Consider the following 19,373-nt stretch of genomic DNA (forward strand, 5'->3'; position numbering starts at 1 on the left):
AAAAGCAAACGATATTTGTCTTCTTCAGGAACATTTATACTAATTATCTTTTAAATGCTACAAAAAATATTGTACTAAGTGCTGTTTCATATGCAAATATTCTCACCCATAGTTGTTTGAGCACCATACAAGCTGTGTTTAATTTATTTAGCAGTTGCTTAACCTTTTGCCTTCTCTCTTATTCTTAAAGAAGTTTATAATGTTGTCTGATGAAGGCAGAGGTAAGTCTTCCTGGCAGAGGTAAGTCTTCCTGGCAGAGGTAAGTCTTCCTGGCAGAGGTAAGTCTTCCTGGCAGAGGTACGTCTTCCTGGCAGAGGTAAGTCTTCCTGGCAGAGGTAAGTCTTCCTGGCAGAGGTAAGTCTTCCTGGCAGAGGTACGTCTTCCTGGCAGAGGTAAGTCTTCCTGGCAGAGGTAAGTCTGTCTGGCAGAGGTAAGTCTTCCTGGCAGAGGTAAGTCTTCCTGGCAGAGGTAAGTCTGTCTGGCAGAGGTAAGTTTTCCTGGCAGAGGTAAGTCTTCCTGGCAGAGGTAAGTCTTCCTGGCAGAGGTAAGTCTTCCTGGCAGAGGTACGTCTTCCTGGCAGAGGTAAGTCTTCCTGGCAGAGGTAAGTCTTCCTGGCAGAGGTAAGTCTTCCTGGCAGAGGTAAGTCTGTCTGGCAGAGGTAAGTTTTCCTGGCAGAGGTAAGTCTTCCTGGCAGAGGTAAGTCTTCCTGGCAGAGGTAAGTCTTCCTGGCAGAGGTACGTCTGCCTGGCAGAGGTAAGTCTTCCTGGCACACTGTAATTTGAAATGCAAAAAAAAACCTTAAAAAAAATAAAGTAGCAAATGTACATTGGGTGTTTACTGCCGGCAAATATCTACTGAAATTATTTTCATTCACAGATAATATAAAGGCTCTTTTCTCTTTTTGACATCACTGTTCCTTTTCCAACATATGGAAAAATTAGTGGGGTTTTTTTTTTTTTTTTAATCCTAGGTGAAAGCTCATTACGTCTTGGTGATAGTAACAAATTGACATAAAGGAAAGTTTCTTTAGAATTTAAATAAATTGCCTTTCAATTCTTGTTAGAAAAGGCACACAGCTTCTTAAACAACCCACGTCTGCCTCCTTTTTATATGCGCCCTTTGAAATGTGCATTTTTAAGAGTGACTTCCCCAAGATGTTTCATTCCGGCATCAGTCATCCCTTGTTGTCACGTATTGTGATTTGGGATTGATAGGAGAAGGAACAGACCCCAGGGATCATTTTCTTAAAATCCCCAATGTATAATTTTCATACGCATAATTGTCCTTTTTGGATCTTTCAAAGGAAGAACTGTGCACAATCCCCATTCTCTGACGGGCTGCTGACTCTTTGTGATGTGGTTTTTTTTTTTGTTTTTTTTTTTGCACTGAGCCCCTGTAAGTAGTGCTGTGTAATTTTATCCAGGCTGCACTTTGAGTTCACACAAGACTGATACCTTGCCTTCCTCCTTTGTATCAATTGGCTGGGGATCTGTCTATTGTTGCCGGAAGGTTCTTTTATTTCAATGCTGTCGAGCAACAAAATTTCACGACAGCCAACTGATAAAATTCAGCAGAGCGTTCTTTCTTTCTTTTTTCTTCTTTTTTTTTGCCCCCTCTCTCTCTCTTCCAAGTCGAGAGATGGTTAAACGGTGATCACTGCAACTAATCCAAGGAGCCGGGGCCTTCCTTGCTGTCTATTTATTTAGAAGATCAAGACAGATAAAAGGTCAGATCGAGTGAGATAAAGCTGCCAATGTTTCATGCACCAGAGCAGTGTAATTTGCCACTCGGAAAGCTGCTAACAAGACTTCTTTAATGGGACCCCCTGTGCCATTTGCTTCCAGTCTTCATCTACTTAAGAGACTTCGTGTTTCGGCCATGCCACAATGGTTATAATTTTGATTTTGTTGCTGAGTTTTTTGGATCTTGGTCAGCAGGTATCTTGGGCTAAGGGACTGGCTAGAACTCCTAAAGTGCTTTGTACTAGAGGCAAACTGTGTGACCCCAGGCTACGCAGAGATGCTGGGGGACGTGGAGGGGTCTACGAACATCTTGGAGGAGCACCCCGGCACAGAAAACTTTACTGTGCCACCAAGTACCATCTTCAGATCCACCTTAATGGCAAAATTAATGGGACGCTAGAGAAAAACAACGTCTTTAGTAAGTACTTCCGAATCTGCAGATTAACTGTATCATACCTTTTTGTTAAAGTTTTCAGCATTTATATCATCATATTTCTCAGGTTTATGAATTTTAGTAGCTTTGGGTTTCTGACCTTTATATTGCAAGGAAATTCTTAAAATATTGTAATACCTAAAGATTACAACAGTGCAAGTACAATACTGACTAGTGGTACCTGTTTAGAGATCACTGTACAGATGCTCTGTCTGGCATACACATCGGGGCGACACTTAATTTCTCTATGTACTATTGTACCGAATTTCAATTTACTATACGATCAGTCTGCTATAAATACATTAAGATTATTTATAGGGAACCCATTTTTTCCCAGTGAGCTGTTGCAAAGATTATTAAACAGCAGTGTGTTGGAGACATATTTTAACTAATATTAGTTTGAGGTTCTTGTAATTTGGTCCACGAGAAATGTAGATGTGTCATAGGTTGAAATATTTGATTAACCCTTCAAAATATTAACAATGGGTTTCAAATGGCAATGTTGGTTTTAATTATTCTGCAGAACAAACACCTAGGAAACTTGTCTGTTTTCAGTCTTATGTTGTCTAGCCAAAAAAACAAATATTTCCCTTTAATAATACAAAGACTTTTAGCTTCGTCTTTTCCAAGAAGTCTCCTATTTCGTCCATGAATGAATGAAACGGGACTTTGAGCTGGCAAATCATTATCTCCCTCTTTCTGTGCTTTTCTCTTAATAAACCTGGAGGGTAAGGATGTACCTTCATCCCCCAGCTGCATCCATGAGCATGTCAATTGTTTAAGACCAGCTAAACAGTGTTTTAAATCGGGAGCCGGGGGATAAGCAAATGTATCAACAATAGCTCACTCTGGCATACTGTCACTTCACTTACACACATGCTCACTCTGGCATACTGTCACTTCACTTATACTCATGCTCACTCTGGCATACTGTCACTTCACTTATACTCATGCTCACTCTGGCATACTGTCACTTCACTTATACTCATGCTCACTCTGGCATACTGTCACTTCACTTATACTCATGGTCACTATGGCATACTGTCACTTCGCTTATACTCATGCTCACTATGGCATACTGTCACTTCACTTATACTCATGGTCACTATGGCATACTGTCACTTCGCTTACACTCATGCTCACTCTGGCATACTGTCACTTCGCTTACACTCATGCTCACTCTGGCATACTGTCACTTCACTTACACTCATGCTCATTCTGGCATACTGTCACTTCACTTACACTCATGCTCACTCTGGCATACTGTCACTTCACTTATACTCATGCTCACTCTGGCATACTGTCACTTCGCTTACACTCATGCTCACTCTGGCATACTGTCACTTCGCTTACACTCATGCTCACTCTGGCATACTGTCACTTCGCTTACACTCATGCTCACTCTGGCATACTGTCACTTCGCTTACACTCATGCTCACTGGCATACTGTCACTTCGCTTACACTCATGCTCAATCTGGCATACTGTCACTTCGCTTACACTCATGCTCACTCTGGCATACTGTCACTTCACTTATACTCATGCTCACTCTGGCATACTGTCACTTCACTTATACTCATGCTCACTCTGGCATACTGTCACTTCGCTTACACTCATGCTCACTCTGGCATACTGTCACTTCGCTTACACTCATGCTCACTCTGGCATACTGTCACTTCGCTTACACTCATGCTCACTCTGGCATACTGTCACTTCGCTTACACTCATGCTCACTCTGGCATACTGTCACTTCGCTTACACTCATGCATCGGTTCTTCTCAAAGCCTCTTGTCAGACCTCGGAGTCAGGGCAGATCCTATGCACCCTGACTCACTTGTCACTTTTTAGGGGGCTCTTTTACACCTCTGTGTCTAACTCCGGGGTTCTAGGTCACATGTCTACATGTAAATATAAGAACATTATTATGCTAATATGAGAACCCCCCCCCCCGCACCCCACCCCCCCCCCCCACTCTGCCAGAGCGCCTGCACTGCAATTGTGACAGCGCTTCAAACAGAAAAAGGGTCACTATTTTAAATGACAATAAACACTATTTGGTACGATCCAATGTTTTAATAGACACAGAACTGTACTAGCAGAGGCAGATGATGCAGTGCAATAACACAGACTCAATTCATCTCAATATCACTTTAGGTATCAGAGGCATCTGGAGATTTAAGGACTTGCCTAAAACCACATGGATCTGTCACTAGGTCTCCCAATTGAGAGGACAGCTGTTTACCTATAAGGCTGATCCTCAAGCCTGTGCACATTAAAGTGTAGGTGCTGCCAGTGAGATTGCGCTGTAAGCCCTCCCAGTACGGAGCACTTTTGTGACTTGGCTTTTTAACTCATTCAAAAGACACTGAACATTAGGCAAACACTGAACTCTGTGCTAATGTAGCCTCACATGTCCCGTATCGTCTGAAGGAGCTTAGTGGGAAGCATCGCACCTTTGAAGTGGGCGAACCAGGTGTGAATCCCCGTGTCTGCTCCTTGTGACCTTGGGCAGGTCCCTTTACCTCCATGTGCGACCGAAATGAGATTGTAAGCTCTTCGGGATAGGGACGAATTCTGGCTGAGAAAAAGATGTGTAAGTCAGAGATATAAAATAAAAATGTATTATTATTATTGCGCTAAAATGTACACAGAGATTAGGCCACATTACCAGGGACGTGGTCAGACCTGATGGGAAATCTCTGAGACAGACCCGAATATAATGTGGAGTGTAGCAGTAATATGCTATTGTACTTGGTAACCTAAAAACCCAAAAGATAACACAACTCTAATGCATTCTACTTAAGCATGGATGGATCGCTAGTGAGCGCGTTGTCCAGAACAGACAGACTTTACGAGCACAGTGTTACTGCTGTGTTCATCCATAATACCCGTCCCGTTTATTTATCTCCCCATCCCAAAATATTCTCCCCATCAAAAATACAGTATAAAGAATGACAGCAGCAAAGCGTCCTGGCTGAACCGGTCCCTGGAATGTGGAACCAGGAGATCACCCTAGGAGGCCTGGGAACAATGTACGAGCCCCTCTGGCATTCAATGTGTTCAGTATTGGCTAAAGCTTCTTATGCTCAATAGAACAAATGAACTGTGCCTCCTATTTGTTGTACTGCATTATCCTAATATTTGGGATTCTCCAGATTAAACCTGACTCTTTCACCAATTGATTTAAGTGTGCTACTAATGCCCTGCAAAATATTGTGTTTGCTCTACTAATCCCCAAATACTTTAAAAACGTTTATGCTCTTGCTTTTGATGGCAAACAGAGATTTGAAAACCTCAAAGGCTTTGGGAGGAGAGAGGAAACCCGCTATTTCCGAAAAGGAAACTCTACTTATCAAAGGCTTTTAGAGGCATCTCTGAGGATTCAATGGATGGCAACATAAATGATCATTTAAAAGGGAAGCACCATGATACTCTCAAACAGCCGTGCAGCTTTGCCTACAATTCCACGAGTCAGACAGGGATGCCCATCACAGCCCCGTGCCAGTATGCGACAAGTGGTCCATGCCCGTATTTGCCAACATTGTAACATGCAATCAGGATATGGTGAACATGGTTTGAAACTCCTGGGAACAGGCGTAGCCAGGTTGTAAAGCATTTTATTAAGGATTTTTGCTTATCGATGCAACCCGTACACTCTCTGCTTTCATTACACGTGTGTGTGTATATGTATATATATACATATATATACACACACACACACACGTGTAATGAAAGCAGAGAGTGTACGGGTATATATATATATACTGTACAGTATATATACTGTGTATATATATATAATATATATATGTGTGTGTATATATATATATATATATATATATATATATATATATATAATACCGCTCTCTTTTAGCACTGTTTGTATTAATGCATACTAAGAATGCCACTGTTACTACTAGAGTATATAGGAATAAAGAATTTAAAATAAGGTGAGTAGGTGTTGCTTGGGGAGAAGAGGTTAAGTAATGTGTCTTGCTTGTTTCTAGGTATTTTAGAAATAACTGCTGTGGATGTGGGAATTGTTGCCATCAAAGGACTGTTCTCCGGGAGATACCTGGCTATGAACAAGAGAGGGAGAGTTTACGCCTCGGTGAGACTTCTGAAACGCACACACAGCTTCTCCTCCAGAAACCGAAATCCCAACGTCCAAAAATGTTACTTTTGTGACACTAACTGTACTTGCATCAGCACGCTTGTTTTCTTTAACAAGGGTACAACTCAGCTTAGCATAGAATCATAATAGCCACATAATTCCTGGAAATCCCCACACACGCTGGTATATTACACCTGAGACAGGCAGCTGAAGTGCGATATTTATGTTTCACTGCAGCATACAAAATACCCTTTCAACCTAAACTTTGTCACTTTCAAATACATAAAAGGGGTTCAACCGAGTGCAGGAGGGGACCGGTGAGAGGCGCTAGAACCGGGAGGTCGGGCACCCGAGCTGGAGGGTGGCAGGCTCCGGGGAAATGTGAAGGAGTACTTTCCTCGGAAAACACGGAATAGACACCCGGCAGAGGTGGTAATGGCTAATTCTGTAAGGGAATGAAAAAATATTTGGGATAGACATACGGCTAAATCCTAAATACAGGAGGAAGCTCCAAAGACCACGTAAGGTCTGAGGTCTTACAGCAGGTGGGACCGGGGGCAGACACGGGGAACACGTGGTTTTTATCTGCTGTGTCAAATAAAACCAAGGCATCAGACTGCCACGTGGGACCTCCTAATGGTAACTGGCAGCGCTAGGTTTCCTGAAGGGGGCGGCCATGTTAAAAGTATCCAATCACCTTAAAATATCCGGGTTATACTTTGTAAAAGTCGAACCCAGACAAGTAAAACAGCGCAAAGTGTGACGTGTGCGGGATGTGAAAGTCCCAGGAAATCTTTCCTACGTGTCACTCACAGGCCACGTCTGTACATGTAACACGGGCCACAACTGTACGTGTAACATGGGCCACATCTGTACGTGTAACACAGGCTACATCTGTACATGTAACACGGGACATTTCTGTACATGTAACACGGGCCATTTCTGTACATGTAACACGGGCCATATCTGTACATGTAACACGGGCCATTTCTGTACATGTAACACGGGCCACAACTGTACGTGTAACATGGGCCACATCTGTACGTGTAACACAGGCTACATCTGTACATGTAACACGGGACATTTCTGTACATGTAACACGGGCCATTTCTGTACATGTAACACGGGCCATATCTGTACATGTAACACGGGCCATTTCTGTACATGTAACACGGGCCATTTCTGTACATGTAACACGGGACATTTCTGTACATGTAACACGGGACATTTCTGTACATGGAACACGGGACATTTCTGTACATGTAACACGGGATATTTCTGTACATGTAACACGGGCCATTTCTGTACATGTAACACGGGACATATCTGTACATGTAACACGGGCCATTTCTGTACATGTAACACGGGCCATTTCTGTACATGTAACACGGGCCATATCTGTACATGTAACACGGGCCATTTCTGTACATGTAACACGGGCCATTTCTGTACATGTAACACGGGCCATTTCTGTACATGTAACACGGGCCATTTCTGTACATGTAACACGGGCCATATCTGTACATGTAACACGGGCCATATCTGTACATGTAACACGGGCCATATCTGTACATGTAACACGGGCCAAATCTGTACATGTAACACAGGACATTTCTGTACATGTAACACGGGCCATTTCTGTACAGGTAACACGTGTAACACGGGCCATTCCTGTACATGTAACACGGGCCATTTCTGTACATGTAACACGGGCCATTTCTGGACATGTAACACGGGCCATTTCTGGACATGTAACACGGGCCATTTCTGTACATGTAACACGGGCCATTTCTGTACATGTAACCCGAGCCATTTCTGTACATGTAACCCGAGCCATTTCTGTACATGTAACCCGAGCCATTTCTGTACATGTAACCCGGGCCATTTCTGTACATGTAACCCGGGCCATTTCTGTACATGTAACCCGGGCCATTTCTGTACATGTAACCCGGGCCATTTCTGTACATGTAACATGGGCCATTTCTGTACATGTAACCCGGGCCATTTCTGTACATGTAACCCGGGCCATTTCTGTACATGTAACCCGGGCCATTTCTGTACATGTAACACGGGCCATTTCTGTACATGTAACACGGGCCATTTCTGTACATGTAACACGGGCCATTTCTGTACATGTAAAACGGGCAATTTCTGTACATGTAACGCGGGCCATTTCTGTACATGTAACGTGGGCCATTTCTGTACATGTAACGCGGGCCATTTCTGTACATGTAACGCGGGACATATCTGTACATGTAACGCGGGCCATTTCTGTACATGTAACGCGGGCCACGTCGGTACATGTAACGCGGGCCATTTCTGTACATGTAACACGGGCCATATCTGTACATGTAACACGGGCCATTTCTGTACATGTAACACGGGCCATATCTGTACATGTAACACGGGCCATATCTGTACATGTAACCCGGGCCATTTCTGTACATGTAACACGGGCCATTTCTGTACATGTAACACGGGCCATTTCTGTACATGTAACACGGGCTATTTATGTACATGTAACACGGGCCATTTATGTACATGTAACACGGGCCATTTCTGTACATGTAACACGGGCCATTTCTGTACATGTAACACGGGCCATTTCTGTACATGTAACACGGGCCATTTCTGTACATGTAACACGGGCCATTTCTGTACATGTTACACGGGCCATATCTGTACATGTAACACGGGCCATATCTGTACATGTAACACGGGCCATATCTGTACATGTAACACGGGCCATATCTGTACATGTAACACGGGACATTTCTGTACATGTAACACGGGACATTTCTGTACATGTAACACGGGCCATTTCTGTACAGGTAACACGTGTAACACGGGCCATTTCTGTACATGTAACACGGGCCATTTCTGTACATGTAACACGGGCCATTTCTGTACATGTAACACGGGCCATTTCTGTACATGTAACACGGGCCATTTCTGTACATGTAACACGGGCCATTTCTGTACATGTAACCCGAGCCATTTCTGTACATGTAACCCGGGCCATTTCTGTACATGTAACCCGGGCCATTTCTGTACATGTAACCCGGGCCATTTCTGTACATGTAACCCGGGCCATTTCTGTACATGTAACCCGGGCCATTTCTGTACATGTAACCCGGGCCATTTCTGTACATGTAACCCGGGCCATTTCTGTACATGTAACCCGGGCCATTTCTGTACATGTAACACGGGCCATTTCTGTACATGTAAAACGGGCAATTTCTGTACATGTAACACGGGCCATTTCTGTACATGTAACGCGGGCCATTTCTGTACATGTAACGCGGGCCATTTCTGTACATGTAACGCGGGCCATATCTGTACATGTAAAGCGGGCCATTTCTGTACATGTAACGCGGGCCATTTCTGTACATTTAACGCGGGCCATTTCTGTACATGTAACACGGGCCATATCTGTACATGTAACACGGGCCATTTCTGTACATGTAACACGGGCCATTTCTGTACATGTAACACGGGACATTTCTGTACATGTAACACGGGCCATTTCTGTACAGGTAACACGTGTAACACGGGCCATTTCTGTACATGTAACACGGGCCATTTCTGTACATGTAACACGGGCCATTTCTGTACATGTAACACGGGCCATTTCTGTACATGTAACACGGGCCATTTCTGTACATGTAACACGGGCCATTTCTGTACATGTAACCCGAGCCATTTCTGTACATGTAACCCGGGCCATTTCTGTACATGTAACCCGGGCCATTTCTGTACATGTAACCCGGGCCATTTCTGTACATGTAACCCGGGCCATTTCTGTACATGTAACCCGGGCCATTTCTGTACATGTAACCCGGGCCATTTCTGTACATGTAACCCGGGCCATTTCTGTACATGTAACCCGGGCCATTTCTGTACATGTAACACGGGCCATTTCTGTACATGTAAAACGGGCAATTTCTGTACATGTAACGCGGGCCATTTCTGTACATGTAACGCGGGCCATTTCTGTACATGTAACGCGGGCCATTTCTGTACATGTAACGCGGGCCATTTCTGTACATGTAACGCGGGCCATATCTGTACATGTAAAGCGGGCCATTTCTGTACATGTAACGCGGGCCATTTCTGTACATTTAACGCGGGCCATTTCTGTACATGTAACACGGGCCATATCTGTACATGTAACACGGGCCATTTCTGTACATGTAACACGGGCCATTTCTGTACATGTAACACGGGCCATTTCTGTACATGTAACACGGGACATTTCTGTACATGTAACACGGGCCATATCTGTACATGTAACACGGGACATTTCTGTACATGGAACACGGGACATTTCTGTACATGTAACACGGGATATTTCTGTACATGTAACACGGGCCATTTCTGTACATGTAACACGGGACATATCTGTACATGTAACACGGGCCATTTCAGTACATGTAACACGGGCCATTTCTGTACATGTAACACGGGCCATTTCTGTACATGTAACACGGGCCATTTCTGTACATGTAACACGGGCCATTTCTGTACATGTAACACGGGCCATTTCTGTACATGTAACACGGGCCATTTCTGTACATGTAACACGGGCCATATCTGTACATGTAACACGGGCCATATCTGTACATGTAACACGGGCCATATCTGTACATGTAACACGGGCCAAATCTGTACATGTAACACAGGACATTTCTGTACATGTAACACGGGCCATTTCTGTACAGGTAACACGGGCCATTTCTGGACATGTAACACGGGCCATTTCTGTACATGTAACACGGGCCATTTCTGTACATGGAACACGGGACATTTCTGTACATGTAACACGGGATATTTCTGTACATGTAACACGGGCCATTTCTGTACATGTAACACGGGACATATCTGTACATGTAACACGGGCAATTTCTGTACATGTAACACGGGCCATTTCTGTACATGTAACACGGGCCATTTCTGTACATGTAACACGGGCCATTTCTGTACATGTAACACGGGCCATTTCTGTACATGTAACACGGGCCATTTCTGTACATGTAACACGGGCCATTTCTGTACATGTAACACGGGCCATATCTGTACATGTAACACGGGCCATATCTGTACATGTAACACGGGCCATATCTGTACATGTAACACGGGCCAAATCTGTACATGTAACACAGGACATTTCTGTACATGTAACACGGGCCATTTCTGTACAGGTAACACGTGTAACACGGGCCATTCCTGTACATGTAACACGGGCCATTTCTGTACATGTAACACGGGCCATTTCTGGACATGTAACACGGGCCATTTCTGGACATGTAACACGGGCCATTTCTGTACATGTAACACGGGCCATTTCTGTACATGTAACCCGAGCCATTTCTGTACATGTAACCCGAGCCATTTCTGTACATGTAACCCGAGCCATTTCTGTACATGTAACCCGGGCCATTTCTGTACATGTAACCCGGGCCATTTCTGTACATGTAACCCGGGCCATTTCTGTACATGTAACCCGGGCCATTTCTGTACATGTAACATGGGCCATTTCTGTACATGTAACCCGGGCCATTTCTGTACATGTAACCCGGGCCATTTCTGTACATGTAACCCGGGCCATTTCTGTACATGTAACCCGGGCCATTTCTGTACATGTAACACGGGCCATTTCTGTACATGTAACACGGGCCATTTCTGTACATGTAAAACGGGCAATTTCTGTACATGTAACGCGGGCCATTTCTGTACATGTAACGTGGGCCATTTCTGTACATGTAACGCGGGCCATTTCTGTACATGTAACGCGGGCCACGTCGGTACATGTAACGCGGGCCATTTCTGTACATGTAACACGGGCCATATCTGTACATGTAACACGGGCCATTTCTGTACATGTAACACGGGCCATATCTGTACATGTAACACGGGCCATATCTGTACATGTAACCCGGGCCATTTCTGTACATGTAACACGGGCCATTTCTGTACATGTAACACGGGCCATTTCTGTACATGTAACACGGGCTATTTATGTACATGTAACACGGGCCATTTATGTACATGTAACACGGGCCATTTCTGTACATGTAACACGGGCCATTTCTGTACATGTAACATGGGCCATTTCTGTACATGTTACACGGGCCATATCTGTACATGTAACACGGGCCATATCTGTACATGTAACACGGGCCATATCTGTACATGTAACACGGGCCATATCTGTACATGTAACACGGGACATTTCTGTACATGTAACACGGGACATTTCTGTACATGTAACACGGGCCATTTCTGTACAGGTAACACGTGTAACACGGGCCATTTCTGTACATGTAACACGGGCCATTTCTGTACATGTAACACGGGCCATTTCTGTACATGTAACACGGGCCATTTCTGTACATGTAACACGGGCCATTTCTGTACATGTAACACGGGCCATTTCTGTACATGTAACCCGAGCCATTTCTGTACATGTAACCCGGGCCATTTCTGTACATGTAACCCGGGCCATTTCTGTACATGTAACCCGGGCCATTTCTGTACATGTAACCCGGGCCATTTCTGTACATGTAACCCGGGCCATTTCTGTACATGTAACCCGGGCCATTTCTGTACATGTAACCCGGGCCATTTCTGTACATGTAACCCGGGCCATTTCTGTACATGTAACACGGGCCATTTCTGTACATGTAAAACGGGCAATTTCTGTACATGTAACGCGGGCCATTTCTGTACATGTAACGCGGGCCATTTCTGTACATGTAACGCGGGCCATTTCTGTACATGTAACGCGGGCCATATCTGTACATGTAAAGCGGGCCATTTCTGTACATGTAACGCGGGCCATTTCTGTACATTTAACGCGGGCCATTTCTGTACATGTAACACGGGCCATATCTGTACATGTAACACGGGCCATTTCTGTACATGTAACACGGGCCATTTCTGTACATGTAACACGGGACATTTCTGTACATGTAACACGGGCCATTTCTGTACAGGTAACACGTGTAACACGGGCCATTTCTGTACATGTAACACGGGCCATTTCTGTACATGTAACACGGGCCATTTCTGTACATGTAACACGGGCCATTTCTGTACATGTAACACGGGCCATTTCTGTACATGTAACACGGGCCATTTCTGTACATGTAACCCGAGCCATTTCTGTACATGTAACCCGGGCCATTTCTGTACATGTAACCCGGGCCATTTCTGTACATGTAACCCGGGCCATTTCTGTACATGTAACCCGGGCCATTTCTGTACATGTAACCCGGGCCATTTCTGTACATGTAACCCGGGCCATTTCTGTACATGTAACCCGGGCCATTTCTGTACATGTAACCCGGGCCATTTCTGTACATGTAACACGGGCCATTTCTGTACATGTAAAACGGGCAATTTCTGTACATGTAACGCGGGCCATTTCTGTACATGTAACGCGGGCCATTTCTGTACATGTAACGCGGGCCATTTCTGTACATGTAACGCGGGCCATTTCTGTACATGTAACGCGGGCCATATCTGTACATGTAAAGCGGGCCATTTCTGTACATGTAACGCGGGCCATTTCTGTACATTTAACGCGGGCCATTTCTGTACATGTAACACGGGCCATATCTGTACATGTAACACGGGCCATTTCTGTACATGTAACACGGGCCATTTCTGTACATGTAACACGGGCCATTTCTGTACATGTAACACGGGACATTTCTGTACATGTAACACGGGCCATATCTGTACATGTAACACGGGACATTTCTGTACATGGAACACGGGACATTTCTGTACATGTAACACGGGATATTTCTGTACATGTAACACGGGCCATTTCTGTACATGTAACACGGGACATATCTGTACATGTAACACGGGCCATTTCAGTACATGTAACACGGGCCATTTCTGTACATGTAACACGGGCCATTTCTGTACATGTAACACGGGCCATTTCTGTACATGTAACACGGGCCATTTCTGTACATGTAACACGGGCCATTTCTGTACATGTAACACGGGCCATTTCTGTACATGTAACACGGGCCATATCTGTACATGTAACACGGGCCATATCTGTACATGTAACACGGGCCATATCTGTACATGTAACACGGGCCAAATCTGTACATGTAACACAGGACATTTCTGTACATGTAACACGGGCCATTTCTGTACAGGTAACACGTGTAACACGGGCCATTCCTGTACATGTAACACGGGCCATTTCTGTACATGTAACACGGGCCATTTCTGGACATGTAACACGGGCCATTTCTGTACATGTAACACGGGCCATTTCTGTACATGTAACACGGGCCATTTCTGTACATGTAACCCGAGCCATTTCTGTACATGTAACCCGAGCCATTTCTGTACATGTAACCCGAGCCATTTCTGTACATGTAACCCGGGCCATTTCTGTACATCTAACCCGGGCCATTTCTGTACATGTAACCCGGGCCATTTCTGTACATGTAACCCGGGCCATTTCTGTACATGTAACATGGGCCATTTCTGTACATGTAACCCGGGCCATTTCTGTACATGTAACCCGGGCCATTTCTGTACATGTAACCCGGGCCATTTCTGTACATGTAACCCGGGCCATTTCTGTACATGTAACACGGGCCATTTCTGTACATGTAACACGGGCCATTTCTGTACATGTAAAACGGGCAATTTCTGTACATGTAACGCGGGCCATTTCTGTACATGTAACGTGGGCCATTTCTGTACATGTAACGCGGGCCATTTCTGTACATGTAACGCGGGACATATCTGTACATGTAACGCGGGCCATTTCTGTACATGTAACGCGGGCCACGTCGGTACATGTAACGCGGGCCATTTCTGTACATGTAACACGGGCCATATCTGTACATGTAACACGGGCCATATCTGTACATGTAACCCGGGCCATTTCTGTACATGTAACACGGGCCATTTCTGTACATGTAACACGGGCCATTTCTGTACATGTAACACGGGCTATTTATGTACATGTAACACGGGCCATTTATGTACATGTAACACGGGCCATTTCTGTACATGTAACACGGGCCATTTCTGTACATGTAACACGGGCCATTTCTGTACATGTAACACGGGCCATTTCTGTACATGTAACACGGGCCATTTCTGTACATGTTACACGGGCCATATCTGTACATGTAACACGGGCCATATCTGTACATGTAACACGGGCCATATCTGTACATGTAACACGGGCCATATCTGTACATGTAACACGGGACATTTCTGTACATGTAACACGGGACATTTCTGTACATGTAACACGGGCCATTTCTGTACAGGTAACACGTGTAACACGGGCCATTTCTGTACATGTAACACGGGCCATTTCTGTACATGTAACACGGGCCATTTCTGTACATGTAACACGGGCCATTTCTGTACATGTAACACGGGCCATTTCTGTACATGTAACACGGGCCATTTCTGTACATGTAACCCGAGCCATTTCTGTACATGTAACCCGGGGCATTTCTGTACATGTAACCCGGGCCATTTCTGTACATGTAACCCGGGCCATTTCTGTACATGTAACCCGGGCCATTTCTGTACATGTAACCCGGGCCATTTCTGTACATGTAACCCGGGCCATTTCTGTACATGTAACCCGGGCCATTTCTGTACATGTAACCCGGGCCATTTCTGTACATGTAAAACGGGCAATTTCTGTACATGTAACGCGGGCCATTTCTGTACATGTAACGCGGGCCATTTCTGTACATGTAACGCGGGCCATTTCTGTACATGTAACGCGGGCCATTTCTGTACATGTAATGCGGGCCATATCTGTACATGTAAAGCGGGCCATTTCTGTACATGTAACGCGGGCCATTTCTGTACATTTAACGCGGGCCATTTCTGTACATGTAACACGGGCCATATCTGTACATGTAACACGGGCCATTTCTGTACATGTAACACGGGCCATATCTGTACATGTAACACGGGCCATATCTGTACATGTAACACGGGCCATATCTGTACATGTAACACGGGCCATATCTGTACATGTAACACGGGCCATTTCTGTACATGTAACACGGGCCATATCTGTACATGTAACCCGGGCCATATCTGTACATGTAACCCGGGCCATTTCTGTACATGTAACCCGGGCCATTTCTGTACATGTAACCCGGGCCATTTCTGTACAAGTAACACGGGCCATTTCTGTACATGTAACACGGGCCATTTCTGTACATGTAACACGGGCCATTTCTGTACATGTAACACGGGCCATTTCTGTACATGTAACACGGGCCATTTCTGTACATGTAACACGGGCCATTTCTGTACATGTAACACGGGCCATTTCTGTACATGTAACACGGGCCATATCTGTACATGTAACACGGGCCATATCTGTACATGTAACACGGGCCATATCTGTACATGTAACACGGGCCATATCTGTACATGTAACACGGGACATATCTGTACATGTAACACGGGACATTTCTGTACATGTAACACGGGCCATTTCTGTACATGTAACACGGGTCATTTCTGTACAGGTAACACGTGTAACACGGGCCATTTCTGTACATGTAACACGGGCCATTTCTGTACATGTAACACGGGCCATTTCTGTACATGTAACCCGGGCCATTTCTGTACATGTAACCCGGGCCATTTCTGTACATGTAACCCGGGCCATTTCTGTACATGTAACCCGGGCCATTTCTGTACATGTAACCCGGGCCATTTCTGTACATGTAACCCGGGCCATTTCTGTACATGTAACCCGGGCCATTTCTGTACATGTAACCCGGGCCATTTCTGTACATGTAACCCGGGCCATTTCTGTACATGTAACCCGGGCCATTTCTGTACATGTAACCCGGGCCATTTCTGTACATGTAACACGGGCCATTTCTGTACATGTAAAATGGGCAATTTCTGTACATGTAACGCGGGCCATTTCTGTACATGTAACGCGGGCCATTTCTGTACATGTAACGCGGGCCATTTCTGTACATGTAACGCGGGCCATTTCTGTACATGTAACGCGGGCCATTTCTGTACATGTAACGCGGGCCATATCTGTACATGTAAAGCGGGCCATTTCTGTACATTTAACACGGGCCATTTCTGTACATGTAACACGGGCCATATCTGTACATGTAACACGGGCCATTTCTGTACATGTAACACGGGCCATATCTGTACATGTAACACGGGCCATATCTGTACATGTAACACGGGCCATATCTGTACATGTAACCCGGGCCATTTCTGTACATGTAACACGGGCCATTTCTGTACATGTAACACGGGCCATATCTGTACATGTAACACGGGCCATATCTGTACATGTAACACGGGCCATTTCTGTACATGTAACACGGGCCATATCTGTACATGTAACCCGGGCCATTTCTGTACATGTAACCCGGGCCATTTCTGTACATGTAACACGGGCCATTTCTGTACATGTAACACGGGCCATTTCTGTACATGTAACACGGGCCATTTCTATACATGTCAGACAGGCCATGTCTGTACATGTCAGACAGGCCATATCTGTACATGTAACACGGTCCATATCTGTACATGTAACACGGGCCATATCTGTACATGTCAGACAGGCCATATCTGTACATGTAACACGGCCCATATCTGTACATGTCAGACAGGCCATATCTGTACATGTAAAACGGTCCATATCTGTACATGTAACACGGGCCATATCTGTACATGTAACACGGTCCATATCTGTACATGTAACACGGGCCATATCTGTACATGTCGGACAGGCCATATCTGTACATGTCAGACAGGCCATATCTGTACATGTAACACGGTCCATATCTGTACATGTCAGACACGCAATATCTGTACATGTAACACGGTCCATATCTGTACATGTAACACGGTCCATATCTGTACATGTCAGACAGGCCATATCTGTACATGTAACATGGGCCATATCTGTACATGTCAGACAGGCCATATCTGTACATGTCAGAAAGGCCATATCTGTACATGTAACACGGGCCATATCTGTATATGTCAGACAGGCCATATCTGTACATGTCAGACAGGCCATATCTGTACATGTAACACGGTCCATATCTGTACATGTCAGACAGGCCATATCTGTACATGTCAGACAGGCCATATCTGTACATGAAACACGGCCCATATCTGTACATGTCAGACAGGCCATATCTGTACATGTAACACGGTCCATATCTGTACATGTCAGACAGGCCATATCTGTACATGTAACACGGTCCATATCTGTACATGTAACACGGGCCATATCTGCACATGTCAGACAGGCCATATCTGTACATGTAACACGGTCCATATCTGTACATGTAACACAGGCCATATCTGTACATGCAACACGGCCCATATCTGTACATGTCAGGCAGGCCATATCTGTACATGTAACACGGTCCATATCTGTACATGTCAGACAGGCCATATCTGTACATGTAACACGGTCCATATCTGTACATGTCAGACAGGCCATATCTGCACATGTAACACGGCCCATATCTGTACATGTCAGACAGGCCATATCTGTACATGTAACACGGGCCATATCTGTACATGTCAGACAGGCCATATCTGTAGACTCTGTTAATCTTCCCCCACCCCCAGCAAGTCCCCTCCCCCCACACCTCCCCCCCACACACTTCCCCTCCCCCAGCATCTCACCTCCTCCATTCCTCTCCCCCAGCACCTCCCCTCTCCCCACTTCCCCCACAACACACCCTCCCCCAGCATCTCACCTCCCCCAGCACCTCCCCTCACCCCACCTCCCCCAGCATCTCCCCTCCTCCCCCAGCACCTACCCTCCTCCTCCGGCACCTCCTCCATCCCCCTCCCACAGCACCTCCCCTCCCCCAGCACCTCCCCTCCCCCTCCCCACACCTCCAGCACTGAAGGTTTTACATATATTGATAGAGAAATTGCTTATCGCATAATAACACAGGAACATGTAACTATGTAACTATGTAACTATGTAACTATGTAACTATGTAACATGCTGAGATGAGATACTGAGGACCCGGCAAAATAAGAACATATATGTGATTCTG

At 45.2% G+C, this 19,373-nt stretch overlaps 1 protein-coding gene across 1 annotated transcript in view; it reads left to right on the forward strand.

Moving 5' to 3' along the window:
- Positions 1-1,681: 1,681 nt before the first annotated feature.
- FGF3 (fibroblast growth factor 3) overlaps positions 1,682-19,373 on the forward strand; it is a 44,598-nt gene continuing 26,906 nt past the window's right edge. The window contains exons 1-2 of the mRNA XM_075566647.1: positions 1,682-2,160; positions 6,179-6,282. Of these exons, the coding sequence (XP_075422762.1) occupies positions 1,887-2,160; positions 6,179-6,282 (378 nt within the window). The 5' untranslated portion in view covers positions 1,682-1,886. The remainder of the gene's footprint in view (positions 2,161-6,178; positions 6,283-19,373) is intronic.

Source organism: Ascaphus truei, chromosome 12 (assembly GCF_040206685.1).
Source record: "Ascaphus truei isolate aAscTru1 chromosome 12, aAscTru1.hap1, whole genome shotgun sequence".
In the NCBI taxonomy this organism is placed as follows: Eukaryota; Metazoa; Chordata; class Amphibia; order Anura; family Ascaphidae; genus Ascaphus; species Ascaphus truei.